This window comes from Serinus canaria, chromosome 17 (genome assembly GCF_022539315.1).
Source record: "Serinus canaria isolate serCan28SL12 chromosome 17, serCan2020, whole genome shotgun sequence".
Lineage (NCBI taxonomy): Eukaryota > Metazoa > Chordata > Aves > Passeriformes > Fringillidae > Serinus > Serinus canaria.
The window spans coordinates 8,907,684-8,928,420 of NC_066330.1; the positions used below are offsets into that span (position 1 = coordinate 8,907,684).

General features: G+C 48.2%; 1 protein-coding gene across 1 annotated transcript in view; it reads right to left on the reverse strand.

Moving 5' to 3' along the window:
• LOC103819171 (voltage-dependent N-type calcium channel subunit alpha-1B) overlaps positions 1 to 20,737 on the reverse strand; it is a 91,524-nt gene that overhangs the window by 7,641 nt on the left and 63,146 nt on the right. Inside the window, exons 12-18 of the mRNA XM_050981029.1 lie at positions 19,101 to 19,925; positions 17,092 to 17,318; positions 15,261 to 15,381; positions 11,655 to 11,784; positions 10,900 to 10,959; positions 10,065 to 10,171; positions 1,423 to 1,519 (exon numbers count right to left, since the gene is read on the reverse strand). Coding sequence (XP_050836986.1) covers positions 1,423 to 1,519; positions 10,065 to 10,171; positions 10,900 to 10,959; positions 11,655 to 11,784; positions 15,261 to 15,381; positions 17,092 to 17,318; positions 19,101 to 19,925 — 1,567 coding nt within the window. The remainder of the gene's footprint in view (positions 1 to 1,422; positions 1,520 to 10,064; positions 10,172 to 10,899; positions 10,960 to 11,654; positions 11,785 to 15,260; positions 15,382 to 17,091; positions 17,319 to 19,100; positions 19,926 to 20,737) is intronic.

Genomic DNA, 20,737 nt, shown 5'->3' on the forward strand with positions numbered 1-20,737 from the left:
TCTCCAGCAGCCCTGGAGCTGCAGAGGAAAACTCCCCCCTTGTGCAGGATCCCTGCTCCAGCAGAGCCACAGCTGGCACTGCAGGAGGGTGAGCCCCCTGGGAGGGCGTGCCCACCCGAGCCCCCTGGGATGGGACTGTGCCACCACCCTGAGCCCCCCTGGGATGGGACTGTGCCACCACCCTGAGCCCCCCTGGGATGGGGCTGTGCCACCACCCTGAGCCCCCCTGGGATGGGGCTGTGCCACCACCCTGACACACAGGGGTCAGGGCCTGTTCTGACTGACAGTGTTGTTTTGATTTACTGCATTGTTTATTTTTTTGTTCCCTAATAAAGAACTTTTATTCCTTCTCCCATATCTTTGCCTGAGAGCCTCTTAGTTTCAAAATTATAACAATTCAGAGGGAGGGGGATTTACATTTTCCATTTCAAGAGAGGCTCCTGCCTTCCTTAGCAGACACCTTTTTGCTGTCTTTTCAAACCAAGAGAGCAACCAAGGAATCCTGATGGAAATCCCTCTGATCAGCCCCAAAATTCTGATGGAAATCCCTCTGATCAGCCCAGAAATCCTACATGAAATTTCTACATGGTTCAACATTAATGTTCCTTTTTAGATAAATTTAGTGAGCATAAAACTAAAATTATTTAAGCATGAATAGTGGGCTCAGACAAAAGCAAATCTACAGAACAGCTGACCCTTATTTTGATGTGAAAACAGAAATTGTCAAACACATTTTCACCCTTCCAAAACATTCACTGCTTTTTCCCCAGCTCTCACAGAAAACAGCCCACAAAAAGTACTGAAGAGTCCCTAAACCTCAGAAATTACTGAGTTTTGTTAACTCCTTCCATTCTCTCTTTTCAGGGCCTGGCTGTACCTCAGATTGTTGGTGCTGGATGAGTAATCGCAGGCAATTAAATTTATTTTATTTTTTAGATCAGTGCTCTAGGGATAAACCCCTGAACTATGGATTCTTTAATAGAAAGATGAATAAATTAAAGCTTCTCCCATAGCAATGACAAATCTCTTTGGACAGCCTGTGGAAAACCTTGCAATATTCATATTAAATTCTTTAGGGAAAGCCAAACCCTTCCAACCCCATTTTCTCCTTTATCACATCGAAGAACATCCCACTTATGAACTGTAATTTAATTTATTTGCATTCTTTTTTTCTATTTGCAGAGGTTTTATTTTCATGTGGATTCACAAGAATCCCCAACATTATCCACAATGTTTGCAAAAGCACCCAAGTGCCTGACATTTGCTCAACATCTGCCCAGCTCTTTGTGCTCATCTGGCAAAAAGATTCATTGCAATGAAATAAAAGCAACAGAAACAACTTGGATTAAGTGGGGTACACCAGCTTTCACTCAGATCAGCCAGAAACCTCCAGAGAAGGAAAAATTGGGGTTATTTTCTAACCTTTAGTTTTGGCAGACGTTTTATGGTCTTCAGAGGTCTGAGCACACGCAGGACTCGCAGGGACTTGATGGTGTTGATGTCCTTGCCTTTGGTTCCTCTGCAAGGGAGAAAAAGGCACAAGAACAACAGAGGGAATTGTTTCCTCCCCAGGCCACTCACTGGGATATCTGTGCGTATCCAGGGTGGCTTTGGTGGTGGAACTGCCTGGGTTTGGGGATGTTTTGATGGGTTTTGTGTCCATCCTCACCAGGGCTGCAGGCAGCATGACCCAACCTCACCTGGGATGTCTCCAGCAGCACAGAGGAGAAGGCTGGGGCAGGACAGGGTCCTGGCAGGGCTCAGCCACATGTGCTGGCCAGGCTTTGTCACCTCCAGCCACTCACCAGGACTCGGGGCCCTTCCTGCCCCAACTCCACACCTGGACAACACCCCCAGCCAGGGCAGCAGCACTGGGACAGGAGGCCAGCTCCTCCATCCCATTCCCAGGAGAAGGGACAAAGCCACACAAGGCTCTTCCCCCCCAACTGGATGAGGCAGGGGCTGTTTCTGGATGAGGCAGGGGCTGTTTCTGGATGAGGCAGGGTGTGTTTCTGGATGAGGCAGGGTGTGTTTCTGGATGAGGCAAGGTGTGTTTCTCCGTGCACTTCTTTGGCAGGAACATTGTGCCAAGAGGGTTTGGGAGCCTTCCTGGTGAGGAACAGAGCTCTCCTGGGGGTCAGAGCCTATTCCCTCATTCCTGAGTCTCCCGTGGAGGACATGCCACCAATCCCATGCAGGAACATGTAATATGGCAATATATTACATGCCTGGAACAGTGCTGGGGCAACTCCCCACTCAGGCATGCAGGTGCTGTCAGTCACATTTGGGGTTTGGGTTTTGTTAAAACCAAGTGCAAGGTCGAGAATGTTCCTCTTGTTAACATCAAGAGGGGTTCCAGGGGAAGGACAGAGCTCCTTTCCTCGTGCACTTCCAAAATAAAGCAACACAAGAAGACAACAGGTACATCTTCTTCCAACCCCACGGCAAAACAACGACATTCCCTTCGTTTCATATGGAGTGGGAAATGGGATGGAAATCTGGAACAGAGTTTTATTCATGGCTGGAGATTTGGGTCTGGGTCTGCGCTGGGGGAACACAGGTGGGAATGAAGAACGTGTAGGACAGATGCTGACACACCTATTCTGTGCTCTCCAGGCTGCTGGACATTCCTCTTCTCCAAGAGGGAAATAACGGAAGTACGAGAGGCACGAGAGACCCACAGAGGTTTGGGAAGGACTGCAAAGCTTCCCCCACCCCGCCCCACATCCTGTGCTGAGGGAGGAGCACCAAGAGTGGAGGAAACCACCCAGTTTTGGGGCTGACTGAGCCTGCTCAGCCCTGGAAATGGAATTTTTGGAAATCCATCCACTTCCAAAGGATGAAGAACTCACTGCTAACCCTGTACTACTCAACAGTAACGCTGGACCAGAACCTCCAACCCAAACCCACAGCCCTGCCTCAGCTCCAGTCCCTTTGTCCCGTTCCCAGGCATTGCACTTGACTGGAAATGCAGTAAGAGGGACACAAAGGAATTTTTGGAGGGCTGTGGGTTGTATCCCAGCATGTACAACTTGAGGAGAAATTTCCTTTCCACAAGATTTAGTAGAAGTGGAGGAGAGGGGGAACAGGATGGACAGATCCCTATCTTCTCCCTCCCTCATCCTTCAGGGTTCTTTTAAGGCCATTTTAATCCACCCCAGATGGACCCTGAGCACTGACATGGCTCGAAACCCAGGCATTGGATTTACTCCCAGAGCCACAGGACTGATGTAAAGCCACAAAATAACTATTAAATATATATATATATATATATAAATTTGATTTTCATTAGAGATCTTTGATTGCTCTAGATGGAACAGGCACTGCCAGCAGAGTTTTTCTGCCCTTCTTGTCAGGTTTTAGCAGAGCTGAAGGTCTGGCCTAGGCTTGGCTTTGCAGATTTGCTTTCAGCTCAGTGTCCCTGCCCTGGACACCTCGGTGTCACCAGAGCCACCAGCTGGCCTGCAGCTCCCTGGTGTGACCCTCAGCAGTGCCCTGGCTGCAGAATAGTTTGTTCACCCTCTCCAGGAGGATGGGAATGGAAGCAGGGAAGCAAAAGGGGATCGCCCCAGCAGATCCCACCCCATCCCCTGGGCTGTCCCCTCTGCCAGGCCAAGCCAATCCGGCCCTGCTCCTGAGGACAGCCAGGGAAGGTGGGAGCTGAGGAGGGCAGGGCTGAGGGAGCAGTGAAGGGGAGACCCTTTAGGGCCATGTGCTTGGGGCAGCAGGACAGGGAAGGGTGGGACATGGGGACAGTGAGCCCAGAGCTCTGCTCCATCCCCACCAGCCACAGCCACACTTCTCCTGTGCCCATCAGCACCTCCAGCTTTCCCAGAGAGAAGAGAAGAGAAACCTCTGCTTTCCTAGAGAGAAGAAAGAACCAAGTGCCAAATTTCCTGGACCCCATCAAAGGCTTTTCTTGGCATCCTTCTCCTCGCTGTGGAGGATCCCGCTGCAGCTCCTGGAATGTGGGGACAGAGGACACAGCTCTGCCTCCCATCCTGCCCCTGCACTGACAGCAAAGCTGCCACTTGCACAGGGTTAAAGAGAATGTCTGGAAGCTCCTTCTCCACAAATCAGCCTTGCACAAAGCTCCCTGAGCTCTGTTTTCAGGGCAGAGACTTTCCCCAATATCAGAGTCTGGATCCCAGCTGGGTCACAGTGCCCACACTGCAAAGCTCAGCTCAGCTCTGCTCTCCTGGGCTCACTCAGAACCCTCACTCAGAATATTCCCAGGTGGTGCCTTCTCCTGACTCCAGGAGACCCCAATTACTACACTGCTATTGTGCCAATTAACAGCTGCACTAACGAGGCCTCGTGCAAACGAGAACAGAGACATTGCCCTGCTCTGCTCTTCCAGGGCAGGCTCCACACCTAAAGCAAGAATTTCTGTGGGTTTAATATTTCCAGGAGCGTTAAAGAGACGTGGGGCAGAGCAAATCCTGGCTCCTGCTTTTCCCTAGAATGGGAGAGGCACGGATGAGTGAGCTCAGAGGTGGAGGGCAGACAGCTCCAGTCACACAGAATTCCTTCTGCCTCAGCAGAGGACACTAAGAAGGCCTGACTGATTTTTTTTCCATTCAGGCACTTAAGCAAATAAAGAGCATGAGCCAATTAAATCTTAATGGGATTTATGCTCTGAGCCATATAGAGAATCCTGAGGAAAAAAAAATTCCCATTTCTTGTCACAGCAAGGTCCCTGCTATAGGAAAAGCCTTTCCTGATGCTTTGACCCAAAGTGATGCAAATTGCATTTTAATTAAAAGCATCCTCTGCAACTCTTCTGTCAAATAAAGCCCTTAGGGTTGGGTTTGGGTGTTTTTAAAACCCTCTCTGCCAATATTGGGATTTCTTTCCCTGCTTTTATACAAAGCCAGATGTCCCAGAAAATAAAAGGTCCAGATGGAGCTGGGACTCAGTCAAAAGGTGTATCCAAGCACACATCTGACCTGAATATTCCTCACAACAAAAATAAATTGCCATGGAATGACAAGGTTTTAATTGATTGCAGAATAACAACTGCAACATTCAGGACAGCTGAATCTTGAATAGGAGCTAAAGAGGAGCACAGGATAAAGGCAGACAGCAAAAAATAAAAAGAAGAAAAACAGGAGAATACCACAAAAAAAATTGCATTAGATCAATTTTGGGTGCATTAGGCCAGTGCTGTTTTGTTGTTTTCTGTGTCAGTTTGCTGCATGTTTATTTAAAACATTAAAAAAAATTTAGAAGAGCTTTGCAGTGCCTTTTCTCCCTTTAATAAATAAAAGAGCCTTTAAAAATTCAGTGGTTCTTTCAAATGGAAGCTGCTTGTTCCTGTTGCTGCTGCCAGCAGCTCTGATTTCAGGTGACATGCACCCCTCAGAGTCAGGGCATCAAAAATTCAGGGTGAGGTGGAGCCTCTGCCTTCTGTGATAGCCTGGAATCCTCCTGGCAGAGTGAATTCTTCCCTGGAAGAGTAAATGAGGTCAGCCCACCTTGCCCAAGCACAAAGGCACCCTCTTTCTGCCCTAAATCCTCTGCTTTCCTAGAGAGAAGAAAGAACCAAGTGCCAAATTTCCTGGACCCATCAAAGGCTTTTCTTGGCATCCTCCTTGCTGTGGAGGATCCCCCTGCAGCTCCTGGAATGTGGGGACAGAGGACACAGCTCTGCCTCCCACCCTGCCCCTGCACTGACAGCAAAGCTGCCACTTGCACAGGGTTAAATAAAATGTTTGGAAGCTCCTTCTCCACAAATCAGCCTTGCACAAAGCTCCCTGAGCTCTGTTTTCAGGGCAGAGACTTTCCCCAATATCAGAGTCTGGATCCCAGCTGGGTCACAGTGTCCACACTGCACTAAATTAGCCCTGGAGCTTCCAGCTTGGCTGTTTGGAGGTGAAATCCTCTAAAAGAGACTCAAGCTGCTTCTTTAAACCTGGTTATGAAGATTTTCATGAATTGTACGTCACCCCTCAGTGCCCACTGAGTCAGCCCCTCTAATCTTTTTGGTACAGATATATCTCCATGTGGTTTTTTGATTCCCTGGCTTGGATTTCCAGTCTATTCCTACCTGTGCTGAAGGAAAATCAGGATGGATGAGTTAAAGTAATACATTTCACTGGATAATGAGCAGTAAAGGGACAGAGGGGTCGATGGGATGGGTGGAACATGGCTGGGTTGTCTCCACAGTGGCAAAGTGTGTGGACACAGGTTGGACAGGCAAAACAGAGCAGCAAGAGACAGGAAGAACATATTACCCCATGAAACTCCTAGAGAGAGATTCCAGCGAGGAGAAGACAAAGAAAGAGCAGAGTCAATGACAAACAGAAACATCAGAGAGATCCCCCAGCCCCTGGCCCACTCCCACCAAGCCCACAGGATAAACCAGCGGAGAAGGGAGGGCTCTGCACAGAAATCCCACATTGGTCACATTCTCTGAGAGATCCCTTCACCCAGGAGTCTTCTCCTGGGAAGCTGAGAGGCCTCAGAGAAAAGGAAAACAATTCTGATCTCATTTGCTTCTCCTGTGCTGTGCTCATGTGGAATGTGTTTGGAGATTGTTCACCCACAGGGGATTGTTCCATTGCATTCTGCTGGGAGTTGTTTGCACTCTTTGGCCAACCAGGGCCAGGCTGGGTCAGGGCTCTGGAGAGAGTCAGGAGTTTTCATTGTTATCTTTTAGCATTCTGTCAGTATCCTTTCTGTATTCTTTAGTATAGTATTCTTTAATATAATATAGTGTCATGAAGTAATAAATCAGCCTTCTGAGCACATGGAGTCAGATTCATCATTCCTTCCTATCCCTGCAAACACAATACACATTCCCTGCTGGATCAGCCCTTGCACTGGGAATAACACCTGCACATCTCTTCTCTCCCCCTCTGGGAGGGATAATCTCAACTATTTGTTTTTTTCCAGGAGCATCCTGAAATTCTGGGCATCTCTGTTCCAATTTTTCCAGGCCAAATCTTTGCTGCTCTCCCTCAGCTGTTCCTCCCAAGTACATTCTGCTCCTGGGGCTGAGAGATTTTGGTGACAAGTTTCCATGGGTTTTTTGTTTGCTTCCTGTTCCCTAAGGATTCAAACGTGTCTGGGTGTTTGTGGCATGTTTATCTCCAGAAAAAGAAAGGGATTTCTCTTTGAAATGCTTTGCTGAATGGAAGACATTAGTTTATTATTGTCAGCATCATATTATTGTTCCCAGCATCACTCCGGGGGTGTTGTTTGAAATTTATTTTTTGTTTTTCTAACCACAGAGCTGCTTCCAAAGAGCTGCAGGCAGAAAGAAAACCCATAGCTGCTTTGAGAGCTGGATTTTATCAGTCTTGTACCAGTGACTGATATAATCTCAAATGCTTTAATTAACACAGGCTGCTGCAGTATTGCAGATGGGAGCATTTCAGGGAGCTCTGTTATTCCTGGGTTTTTAGGGATGGGTTAATTCAGCAAGAAGTTGGTTCACATCACCTTCAGTGGACAGCCAGGAGGCCAAAAACAGGAATTAAATCCCACCTTGCACGTGGCAGCTGTGGGTTCTTGCAAACAAAGTGGTGACAGCCACATTAAATCCCATTTTTAGTGACACTGAGGAGGGTGACAGGGCTGTAGGATTTGCTGGAAAAACCCAACTGATTGAACAACAAAGAGACTCCAGGAGCTCCTTTTTGGGATTGTCAGCATTCAGCTGGCTCTGTGTCCATCTGGTTTATCCAGGAGCTGGGCCTCAGTCCTGGCTCTCTACCCTGTCAGGACTCAGAACTGGAACAGGGAAAAATAATTTCCTAGGAATGACTGATTTTCCAGCTTTTGGGCTCCAGCAGGGAGGCTGCAGACATTCCCTGGATTGGATGATGCCTTCTGGAACAGGGATGGGGAGCAGGGCTTACAGAGAGCAGAAAAATTACAGAAGAAATTCAAATTTTCCTGAGTCTCACAGATCAGCTTGTCTGACTTTAATCTGGGATACAGTAACTAGGCAGGGTTTATGCAGTCCCTGGCTGTAAAACCCTGCTCAAGACTCACTCACAGTGCAAAATAAAAGCAGCTTGGGGCACCTATTATAAAGCACAGGCAGGGGATGTAGAAGTAATTTATTTAGAGGCTGATGAGGTGCTGTTAGATATTCATGGCCCAACACCAGCAACAGAAGAAAACCTGAGCAAGAAAAGCCTCAAAAAGATTAAAAAATATTCATTTTAATCCATAACTCGGGCAAGGAAAATCTCCCTCAAAAGAAGATGGTGTTCAAAGAGAAGAGGTTTTGAAGGCAGAGCCTGAGGTTTGTTCTCACAGCACAGGGAGCTGCTCTGAAGGGCTCCCAAAATGCCCCTTCTACAATCAACCTTGGAAGTCTGAATTCCTGTTGGAAAAGGGAAATTCTCATGGAACCCCAGACTCTGGGTTGAGTTGGTTTTTGTGATTATTTTACTTCTCTACCTCTCTTCAACTCAGAGGAGCTTTGTTAAATTCTAATGTTGTTACATGGCTTTTTTAAGTTAAATTTTTGATTAACTCAGTCTGGCTTAAGTCAGTCTAGTTCTGAAAGATGTTCCACAGATATATTTCATGTGCAGGGAAATAAAACCCCACACATGTCTAGTCAAGCTTAAAAAGCAGCTTGGTTTTGGATATTATATTTTAGGTGAGCAGGACATTCACCAAGACAATTTTGCTAAGGACAGAGCAGTCAGCTCCTCCAAAAATCTGATTTTTAATGAGGGACAAAATGTTTAAAGAGAGGAGGGCAGCACCCCTTTGGAAACATTACATTAAATATGATTTTCTCAGTTTGGTGAAGGATCAGGCACAGCCCGGATTTCAATATCCCCAAAAATCACACCTAAAATATCAATCCTGTCCATTCATTTTTTGGTTAATTTAATTTAGAGGGTTTATTTGTATTTATTTGTGTTTGTATTTATTTGTATCTGCACTGAAGAAAAGCAGATCTAAACCACAAATCTCACAGCCTGGATGTGACAGCAATTTTGGCAGCTCGGAAAACAAAAAACTGCTGAGGAATATTTTACCAGAAAGGCAACATTTTGTGCATTTTTTTCTGCAGAGCTGAGAGAGGAGCAGGGATTTGGCTCTGCTTTAAAAATTTCTGCCAGTCTAAAGCAGCCCAGCCACGCTCCGTGGCTCCCTGACAAAGGTGGATGCTTTTCTCATTAGCTGTAATTCTCTTTAGCAAGTGGAACAATTTCCTCTCCTGTAATCATCGTGTCACAAACCGGGAGTGCAGGGCTGCTGAACATTCCCCTAATTGCTCGGGGCTAATTTAGCAGAAGATTAAACTGGTCAAGTCCCTCTGCCTGCTTCCAGGTCTCTCCCATTGTTTCTCAGGAAAGGATTTGCAAACAACAATCCGAGTGGAAAATTTCTTCCCATTCTCCAGCTCGGCTCCTGAAGGATGGAAGGAGCTGCATTGCTCTTCCTCTGGTTGTTTCCAAGGAAAAAAGCTCGGATGAGAAGTTAATCTTAATTTTTAAGGAGTTATTTCTCTGTGTTTGTTGCTCAAAATCCTCCGTGACACGAAAGAGAATATGGGGTGTTATTTAAATACAGAGCTGGGTTTGAGGGAGGGAGTGAAACCCAGTGGAAGTACAGAGAGAGGAGTGAAAAGGAGAGAAATAGCAAAGGTTTGTGAGCCAGAATAAATATCCACAGCTCTGGAAATAAGGGTTTGCCAAGAGTTCACGGAGTTGTCAGCTGAGTTCTTGAAGTGTTTTCTCAAAATGAGAGTGATTCTCACAATCACTGACTGGAAACACTGGACTGCCACGAGGTGTTACAGTGAGTTCCTGAAAAGAACTGGCCAAGGAGTCACAAAAATCTTGGCCTGGTGTTTGAGTGAGCAGTGAATGGGCTCAGCCTGAAGCTGGGAGGATTTTCTCCATATTCCACAGCACGAATTTAGCTGGGTTTATTCTTTTCTTCCCACCCCCTGGAAAAAGGGCAGGAACTGAACATTTCACTGAGAAATGGAGCCACGAACGTCACACAGCCACTGTCCCTGTGCCAGCCCCCTGCCCCCTCTGTCACTTATTCCCTGGGATTTGGGAGGAGGAGGAAAATGAACTTACGAGAAGGCAAAAGCCACCAGGGCCCCACTGACCACAATGAAGTCCAGGATGTTCCACAGGTCACGGAAGTAGGAGCCAGGGTGGAGCAGCAGCCCCAAGTCAATCATCTGCAGAGAAAACCCAGCAAAGAAGAGTTTTAATAAAACATGGCCCAAATCCACCCTGCCAAGGGGCAGGAGAAGGTTCTGGATCAAAGCACCCTTCACAAATAGCTGAGATACTCAGCCAAGCTGCTCCTCTCTAACAGGCAGGAAAACTCTCCCAAAAATGAAGTTCAAATCAACAAATCACAACCAAAAGCTGGAGAAATGAGAGCTCTCACTGCTCCCTAGGATTTTTTCCACACACATGCATTCATCCTGGTTTTATTCTGCATCTCTTTTGTATTTTACTCTGGCAGGAAAACCCAACTCCTGCCCTACCCCAGCACTGAACCCTGATTTTATGGAATTGTGCTCTCTGGGAAGTTACTGCCCACATTTCTGGAAAAACCTGTCACCCTTCTGAGTAAAAAGAGAAATTCTCAGCTTTTTGATACATGACAAACCAAGAATCAGTTGTTATTAATATTCCTTCCAAAGGGAAGAATCAGGAGTGTCTCAGGAAGGTCTGTCAGCTCCTGGTTCTTCCCAGTTCTTATCCTCTTACACAGCCACAGCTCCTACAGATATCCTGATTTTCCTCCATAAAACATGAGGATTGAAGCCAGGAGAGCTGCTGCATCTGATTGTGAGAGCAGTTTCCAACTCCATCCTCCCCACCTCTGTCCTGCTCCAGCTTCTCACAAATAAATCTGAAAGAGGAAGTGAATCTTCCTGCTTGGAAAAGTTCTTACCTTTATCACCATCTCAAAGGTGAAGACTCCTGTAAATATATAATCCAGGTATTTCAGAGCCTAAGTGGGAAGGGGAAATGTGTGTTAGGAAAGGCCACACACTGAAATAACCTGCACACGAGCAAGGAGTAAAATATCCAATCCAGCAGTGGCCTGTCTGCTGGACAAAAATCATCTGATAGGAGGGCTGCAGATAATTTAGGCACAAACCTGAACCATCTGATTTAAAGCAGCATTTTCCCAGTCCTTGCCACACTGCACCCAAGGCTGGCTCCAGTGCACCTGCATTTCTGGCAGGTTCACCAAGGCAAAAGGGGTGTTTCAAAATGAAATGTTTGAACATCCTTTCCTAAGGTTTCAAGGTCCTCAGGATCCAGCTTTTCCCACTGTGGAATGGGGTGCCAGCTTTGCAGCTCTTCCACCAAACCACATCAGCCACACAACCCCTGATTTTCAAGCTCTCCTGCTCAGATGTGGCTGAAGCAGCAGAAAGGGAAAGAAATTTGAGCATTTTGACAGTGCAACAAAGATAACTGGAGTGTGTTCCCAAAGGCAGCTCTAATTCTGCATGGCCAGCACCGGCAGAGATGGGAATGGCCATGAGCTGGGAGGAGAAAAGCACCTGAACTCTGGGAACTTTGGGAGGAGAAAAGCACCTGAACTCTTGGCATTTTGGGAGGAGAAAAGCACCTGAACTCTTGGCATTTTGGGAGGAGGGAAGCACCTGAATTCTGTGAATTTTGGGTGGCACTCACGTCGTTCCTGGGAGACTCAGCCTGGACAGGGTCCTCTGCAGCCAGGGCGATGCTGCTGAGGGCGATGACGATCAGGATCACCATCTCGAAGTAGCGCAGGTTGACAATGTAGTGGAACAGGCGGCGGATCCTGCAGGGACAGGAGCACACCAGGGGTCACAGAGGGGGCACAACTGGCACAAACCCAGCAGGAGCAGCACCTCTGGGATTCCTGCTGTGATAATGGGGAGAGGAATAGAGGATTTGTCTTTACAAACAAGCTGCTGGTGGATAAAACCAACACTGGGAGATAAAAGAGACAATGAGAAGGATTCCACTGATTGATGAATGGAAAAAGAGATTTGCTTTTACAAATCAACTTTAGGTTTGCTGATAAATGAAATTAGACACTGAAAGCTGAAAGAAACAATGGGGAAGAAAAAACCCTAAATTCCATAAGAATTAAAACTTAAAAGGGAGGGTTGTACATTAGAGGGCAATCTCTGCTGTCAGGTGTTTTGGGAAGTCTGAACCTCTCAAGTACCTCAGCCAGTGGGGAAAGAGAGAAGGGAAATGTGGCTGGAAATTGGGATAAAAAGGAGGCTGTGTCCCCCAAAAATGTGAGAGACCCCAGGGGATGCCCCATGGCCTCTGCCTTTATTGGAATGAAGTAGAAGGACTCCTCTGTCTCCTTTTTGGACATAAACCTCTGGTGTTTGTGGATTAATTTTCCTAACAATGGGAAGGAAATCAAAAAACAGGTTTGAAATTCCAGTTTGCAGCAGATCTGTGGTGAGAGATAAATAAGGGAGTTCAACATCTTTGCACTGATCTCTGCTCCCTCTGCAAGGCAGCAACATCCATTCATCTCTTTATCTCTTTATCTCCCTATCTAGTTATTTCTCCATCTATTTATCTCTCTACCCATCTGTCAAAAGAGCACTGAGAGCTTTCAAGCATCCACACTCAATTCTGCAAATTATGTTTATGGCACTCCCCCGTCCTTCTCCCTCTGAACTGCCAGGTTAACGCCCTGTGAGCTCAAAACAAGGTTTGAAATCCTTTTAGTGTCAACTAATCCCTTTAAAATGTTGAGACTCTCAGCTGAATCTGCCTTTGTGGCTCTCAGTGTTCCTCCCACCAATCTCTCTCTGCCTGCACTTTACTCCAGCTCTCACTTTACAGCACAAATACTTTACAGGAATAGATTTGATTACTTCCACCTAATCTTTTTATGCACAAATTGTGTCCAAGGAAAATGGTAAATGCTCCCATTTCTAAGCAATCCAAAAGTCTTCACAAATTGCAGCTAATAATTCCTTCTGACCACAATTCCCAAATCCTTAATTGCACACAGAGCTTTGCATCTGCACCATATTTGTCAGCTGAATAAAGGACTTAGCCTGAGAATCAAATTATAGATTTAACTTGCCAACAACTTTGTTATCTGAGAATGTATTTCAGCTCCTCTATCCCATTTTCTCTGAGCAAATATCTAAACAGTGAGAATTAAAGTCTATTTCTCACGTCTACTTACATACTCCTTTTCTTTGGCTTGCTAATGGATTCAGAGTGGAAAAGAGTTACAAATACCAGGGAAGCAAATGAGATAGAAAATAACCTGGAGAAAAGTGCTTTTGTGAACCCCTTAACTGTGGATTTCCATCTGCCAGGAGAAGATGATCATCTCTGTGCCCCGAGAAACCACAGAAGTGAAAGGCAACATTTCCAGTACCATTTGTAGCCATAATTCCTGCATCAAACTCAATTCATCAAAGCAATAACAAGCCCCTATTTTTAGCCCCTCATCATCCATAACCAGCAGTGAGATGTGGGAGCATTTGTGAACTGCCAGTGGGGCTTGAGAAATCACTTCACAGCCCTCTGTGCTCTAAGAGGGTGGTGCCACTTGGGGAAAAAAGGAATTTATTTCTGCTTCCCTGAGCTGTTTTCCCCTCTGGCAGCACCTGGGTCATGGATCCCCAGCAGGGCTTGGAAGGGAGGTGGCAGCACTGGAGTGGGGAAAAGCTTCTGACCCCAGCAAGGGCTCTCAGCTCTGCTCCCAGCAGCCAGAACCCCCGGGGGGATGCAGCTGGCTCTGCACCTTGCCCAGAGGACAAACAAGCTGCTGACATTCCTGGAGTTTGGCCTTTGTCTGGGTATTCCCCCTTGGCTTGCTTGGAACACATTTTTTCTGCCAGTGAACTTTGTTTTTCCGATGGTCTTTCAGCACAGTTTGTTGGTTTTTTGTCTGGGGAAAAGTGAAAACTGAAGGAAGCTGAAACAACAAAGCATCTGAAAGAACCCCAGATCCTGGACTCTGAGGCTCAGAAGGTCCTGACTGGGATGAAGGGGGAGAAAGGAAGCAGCCATAGGATACAAAGAAATGTTGCTGCTTCTCTGCCTGCCCAGCCCAGCCCTCAGCTCAGAGCCCTGGGCTCAGCATCTCTCACTCCTCACCCAGCCCTGCTGCCTTGGCACATCTTTCCCAGCTCATTTTTGGTGGTCACTTCACAGCAAAAAGACCAAATATTAGGGAAACACCATTTCCTTATCCATCCAGACAGAGGCCAAACTCCACAATCCCAGTGTGGCTCCCCAGGTGATGTTCCCAGGGCTGCCAGAGCTCCAGGAGCATTTGGACAATCTGGGATGCACAGGGTGGGATTGTTGGGGTGTCTGTGCAGGGCCAGGAGCCAGATCAATGATCCTGGTGGGTCCCTCCCAGCTCAGTCAGGAGATTCTGGGATGCTGGGATGCTGTTCAGCCTGCCCAGGGTCCGGGGGTGCCACAGGGGCTTTTTGGATGTCAAATCTGAGAACTGAGAGCTTGTTGTGTTCCAGGACTGCACAGGACGTCACAGCCCTCAAAAGCAGGAGGAGAACTCATCGTTCTCTTAAATCCAGCCAAAAAAGAAGGGCCTGAGCTCCCCTTGGGTATCTGGGCAGAGAGAAATTCCAAGAAGAACAAGAGAGAGGTTTCTCCCTGAGCCAGAGAGAAACCTCTGCTCCGAGCGGATCTCCAGAAGTTCCAAATACCTCCCTCAAAATGCTCAAACTGACTCACAGCCCTTCATGCCACAATAATTCCAACCCCTCTCCCCACTGGTCCCACAGCCCTGCAGAGGAACAGATTCAGAATTCCCAGCTTGGAATCCAGAGCTCCTCAGGAGGCAGCACTGCCTGAAGGGGAAGAAATGCCCCAACCCCAGCAGATCCCACTCCCAGCCTTGCCAAGTAAAAACCATCCAGGTTTTCCCAGAAGTTCAAAGTTTGCAGGGCTGCAAAGCCACTTTATGGAAAGAAGAGGAATTCCAGCTGAGGAACCTGCAGGAATTTGCTGGTATCCAAATATTCCTCAACCTGTTGTTCCTGATAAAATCTTTTCCCAGCAGTTTCTCTGTTCCCATTTTTGGGGATCTAAATCAGCAGGGTCTGCCCAAAGCATTTTCTTTTCCCTGTCCTGATAATTTATCCCCTGAGGAAAACTAACAGAACAACAGCATCTGGCCCACAGAAATAGGCTTTTATTTCATGTCCCAGTGTGTTTTCAGAGATGAAAATCCCACTCATGCTAATGCTTTGAAGCACCTGGAGCCCATAATTGGTGTTAAAGGAAGGAACTCACGGGTTTGTGGGGCTGAGGATGAACATGGAGCTGTAAGGCAGGATTGGTTTAGGCCCATTTTTGGTCAGGTCATCGACGTCTTTCTTCTCCTCTGTTTTGTTCTCAAACTCCACGTTGTTCACTGGAAATGGGAATTCAGGGAGAACACAAAGGAGAGGGTTAAAAATGGATCCGCAGCCTTCCTGCTGCCTGGAACAGCTGGAAATGGCAGCAGTGCAGCTGGGAGAGCAAACAGCCTTGGGAAGTGCTGATTAACTGGGATGAACAATCATCGGATCGTTATCACTCCCTGCTCCTCCACTGCTGCTGAGCCACAGCAGCAACAGCCAGGAAATGAAACCATGAGCTGATCTACCCCAGAGCTGCCAAACTGGGGCTGGAAAACCCATCCCAAAGAGCACAAATTCTTAGGGAGAGGGATCAGCTCGGGATCCTTGAAAGAAAATTAAAAGGGAGCCTGAGCAGCCTCCTAATTTAGTGTTTTCTCCCGTGGAGCAGGAGCACAACTGGCTCTGGAACACATGAAAGAGCAGATTCATGGATGAGGTTTAATGATCTGAAGGCTGAAATTGCTGCACTTCCCAGAAAATAGGAAAAGAAACGTGGGAAGGACTTCTTGGACCCCCCAGAGCTGTGCCTGCATCGTGCACCTCGGTTTGGTCAGGGTTCCCCACCTGCAAAGGTGAGCAGCTCCATCCTGCAGCAGGTTTTGGGATCTCCTTCCCTGAGATTGTTCCCAACCTCCCTCCCAAAGGTTGGAAATTCTCCAGTTCCCATCCTGACTTCCTTTGCAGGGGGTTTATGGGATAATTTACTGAAGATAATTTCCCATCTATGAGCTGGGTAACATTTTATGCTGCAAATTCTCTTAGACATGCATAAAGGCTCTTCCATTAATTCCCAGGACTTAAAGTCCAACAGTCCCACCCTTTGGAATGCATTCAGTGCAGGGCTGTTATTACTTTTTATTTTATTTTGCAAGAAGATGACATTTCTTTGTGTTTGAGTGACATGTTCAATAAACTCCTTATTGGATCTCCAGTCAGATCCAGAGGAAATGGCCAAGAAAGGGAGAGACTGATAAATTGTGATTGACAGCAACTCAGCATTGCAATATAGGAAAATTACCATTGAAGAGGGAGGAAAAAAAGGAGAAAGAAGAAGGGAAAATAATAAAAAAATAAAAGATAAATCTTGTGGCTGACAACAGAGTGAAAAAGCACAGAGACCCTGCCAGATCATGGCTGGGCCTTTTGGCAAGCAGAGTCCTGACAGCCTGTACTTTAATGTGGACCTCTTGGATTTCCCTCTGGGATTCTCCTCAGCTCTCCAGATTTCTCTAGGCTGTTCCCACCCTGCCAGGGATCAGCACCAAGGTGGTGGGAACAGGCTGGTGGTGGCTGGGCACAAGGATCTTGGGACCATCTGTAAATCTGTTCTGATGGACCCAAGGCAGAGAGCTCTGGAGAAGGACAGGGAGGGTGGATCTGCTCCAAGTGTGATGCAGAGGTTTGTAAAAAGCTCTGGAATGTCACAGGATCCAGCAGCAGAGTCACACATGGATGTTGCTCTCCCTGCTCCCTCACCTCTCCTTTACACACAGGGTGTGACCTGGGTGAGCCATCTCCAGGGAATCTCAGGTGTTTTCCAGAGCCACCAGGAACCCTTGCTGAGTTCCTGCAGTCTGTGTGGCAATTACAGCTCCTCCATCACCAAGTTCCCTGGCTGCCTCTCTTGGATGGCAGTGCCCAGGAGAGCCCCCCTCACTCCTTGCAGATTTGGATTTCCTGGCACTTCCACAGCAGGAAAAGCAGGGGACAAAGGCACTCACTTGGAATGACAGTGGTTTCCCCTGGAGGGGCAGTGATGGTGACAGGGATGTTCACAGTGGTGGTTTTGTCCAGGGGGGGCTGAATCATCCTGGTCACGTTTTTCTGGTTGTCGGCATCCTCCGGCTGCTCGGGCACCTTCTGCAGGTAAGTGCTGGGCAGGGTGTGCACAGGGACATTGCCAGGGCCACTGCCACTGCCACTGGCCTCCAGCTCACACTGGTTCTCCCTAGGAAAAAGCAGGATTTGTTCAATATGGCCTGGGAAAGGTTCCGAGAACACATCCCTGATGCTGCACCTCGTGCTGGGCTTGTTTCCTCCTTGGAAATCCTTTGCAGGACTGTGGTGCTCACATTCTCTGGACAGAGAGACATCATTTTCTCTGCCAGGATTTCTCCTGGGGAAGGCTGTGAGAACCTCAGAGAAGAAGAGAAAGCAATTCTTATCTCTATTCCCTGCTCCTGTGGTTTGGCACACATGGAATGTGTTATGGAGACTGTTTACCCAAAGTGATTTGTTAACTGGACACCAGTGAAGGTTGTTTGGATTCCTTGGCCAGCTGGGTCAAAGCTCTGTCCTGGCTGTCTCAGACAGTCACAGGTTTTTCTTTAGTATCTTTGTAGTATCCTTAGTATAGTATAGTATAGTATAGTATAGTATAGTATAGTATAGTATAGTATAGTATAGTATAGTATAGTATAGTATAGTATAGTATAGTAGTGTAGTATAGTCGTATAGTATCGTATAGTATGTATAGTATAGTCTAGTATAGTATAGTATAGTGTAGTATAGTGTAGTATAGTGTAGTATCTCTTTAGTATGTAATACAACATAGCTTAATAAAGCAATTGTTCAGCCTTCAGAATCATGGAGTCAGAGCACATTATTCCCTGGCTGGGGGCTCCCTGCATCAATACAGGACAACCTCTGACCACAAAATTTGGGATCTTTTTCTCCGAGGCCTCCCAGGCCAAACCCCAGCCCCAGCATTAGGAGGGGACTGTGGCACGGGACATCCCTGGGGTCACTTTAACAATGCTCCCAAGCCAGGACCATGTAGCAGTGCCATGAGCCACTTCCCAGAGCAGCTGCAGGATGAATCCTGACACACTGCTCCCTAACGCTCTCCCCAGGCCTTTTTTAAATGTGCTGATTCTCTTTTCCAGTTTTTGGAATGGTTCGGAATGGTTTTGGAATGGTTCTGGAACGTGGCAATCAGCAGCTAAATGGCTCCTGCTCTCCTCTGCAGCAGCAGCAGCTCTGCTCCAGTGAGGAGGAAAGTGAGCCCATGCACATGAGCCCGCTACACAGCAGGCAGAGTGTTTGGAAATTCAGCTGAAAGGAAGATAATTTAGACAGGAAAATTATTATCTCAGTGCCACTCACAGCTCTCCACGGTGACATGAACTCTATTCTAAAGATTCCCAGTGCAATTTCTTTTCCATCAGACTAATAAAGCTGAAAAGGCAATCTATCCTTCTTTATTAACTACTCCAAATGCTTCACCAGGGCTGCTTTTCTCACTTGACTTACATAAGAATTAAAGCAAATGGGGGCCATCGCTGCTCTTAATGGAAGAGGCCATGTGCTGGAACAACTGGTGGTGCAGCTGAAGGCTTCCCATTAAAAATGAAAATCAAAGGGCTGTAAGCAAGGCTGGCTGAAATTTAAATAGATGTCCCTCAGGAGCTTCATTCGCAAGGAAGGAAATTTCCCTTCAGAAGCTGGGAAATTCTCCGCTCCACTTGATGTCCTACAGGGTCTGTTGGTGTTTACAGCAAGGATATTTCCTGCCTTAAACCTGAGCTGTTTTATGAACCAAAATCGTCTTTGGGAGCCTCTGTCACTGCTGACTGAGGCAAAACAGAACTGCAGGTTGTGTTGGGAGCTGGTGTGGGGACAGGGACAGCAGGGAATGCCACGGGGAGGGCCATAATGGATTTTCTGGAACACATCTGGGGCTCTGTGACCCCTGAACCGACCCGTGCAGGGTCTGGCAGCACTCACTCACTTGGGCTGGTGATTCCGGTGCTCCTTCTCGCCAGCCTCCCCCTCCTTCTCCCCACTGTCCTTCTCCACTGACTCGTAGGTGGACAGGGCCCTGTTCCTGAGCCGGTGCCGCCGGTGGGGCTCCTCTCCGCTGTCCCCCTTGGCCCCGGGCTCTCCATCCCTGTTCCCGGAGCGGGACCCGCCGCGGTGCCGGGAGCGCCGCTCGCCGCGGGCGCCGTTGGCGGTGCCGTTGCCTTCCTTGCCCGGCCGGTCGGACGAGTGCCGGTGGCTGCGGTGCCTGCGGTGCTCCTTCTCGGCCCCTTCCTCCACCGAGCCCCGCCGGTGGTGCCTCTTGCCCCCTTCCTGCCCCCTGTTACGGTCGCTTTTCCCTTCCTTGCTGCCCCCTTCCACCTCCTTGCTGCGGCTCCGGTGCTGCCGGTGCCGCTCCTCCTTGGTGCCAGCCCCGGCTTCGCCGCTCTCGTCCTTGGTCACGTCTCCCTTCTCCTGCTCTGCCAGCTTCTCCTTCTCCCGATGCCGGTGGTGCTTCCGCGGCGCTTCTGCCCCATCAGCGGAGGTGGGTTTGGGGTGCTCCACCACCTCCTGGACATCCACGGGGCTCAGCTTGGTGATGTTGTTCCTGCCTTCGCCGCGGGGCTCCACCACCAGCGGCCGGTCCAGGTGGGTTTTCATGTCGGGACGGATGTGCAGCGTGGTGGCGTAGCGGACCCGCTCCTCGGGGTCCAGCTCGTTGTACAGCGCCTCGCAGCTGGCTCGGAAGTTGTGCATCCGGATCTGGCTCGTCCTCTGCTCCCAGACCGACTTGGATTTGGAGGAATTCTGCTGCTTGCTAAGGGCGGGAGAAAGGTGAGAAGTCAGCACCCGACTTCGTGCCAATTCCCTAATTGCCAACCAAAAAAAAAGAGGGAATTTCAGCTGAGGTGGGGAATTAGAGGGTCGAACCAAAGGAGTAACAAGGATGGAGAGAGAACATAAGCAGGGAAAGCCAGCAGGATCATCCGTGTTAGTTTGCCCACAACTATGAGATCAGCCCTCTGGAAAGGAGTTATTCTGCATTTCGGAAATGTGGAAGCCTCAGGAATAGTCTGAAGGATTAAAACGTCAGCACACAAAAATCACACACCCCAGCCAGAGCTTTGGAACAGCCCGCAAAGCTTCCCAAAATTAGCAGCACTTTTCTCCCCACCTGGAAATACCTGGACGAGGAAATTAGTGGTGAGCAAGAGAAGTTAGATCAGCAGGAGGAGCAGGGAAAATGAGACCTGTCCCTGAGGATCCGAGCCTGCCACCAGCCCCTTCCCCTTCCAGCCAGCCCCAGGGCTTGTTTTCCAGCTGTGCTGCCCTGCTGGCTCATGGAAGAGGTCTAAAACTGCTCTAAATCCACAGCATCCTTCCACGTGAGCATGGACCAGCCAGCCCACACATCAACTGTCCTGTGCACCAGGAAAAGAGCCCAGAGAGTGGGAGAGTCATAAAGAGATCCATGAAAGATCCTGAGCTGGAAGAGATCCATCAGGATAATCAATCCAGCCCCTATTCCTGTCCAGAGACCCCACCAACCCCACCCTGGCAGCCTCGGGGCCGTGCCCATTCCCTGGGGAGCCTGGGCAGTGCCAGCACCCTCTGGGGGAAGAACCTTGC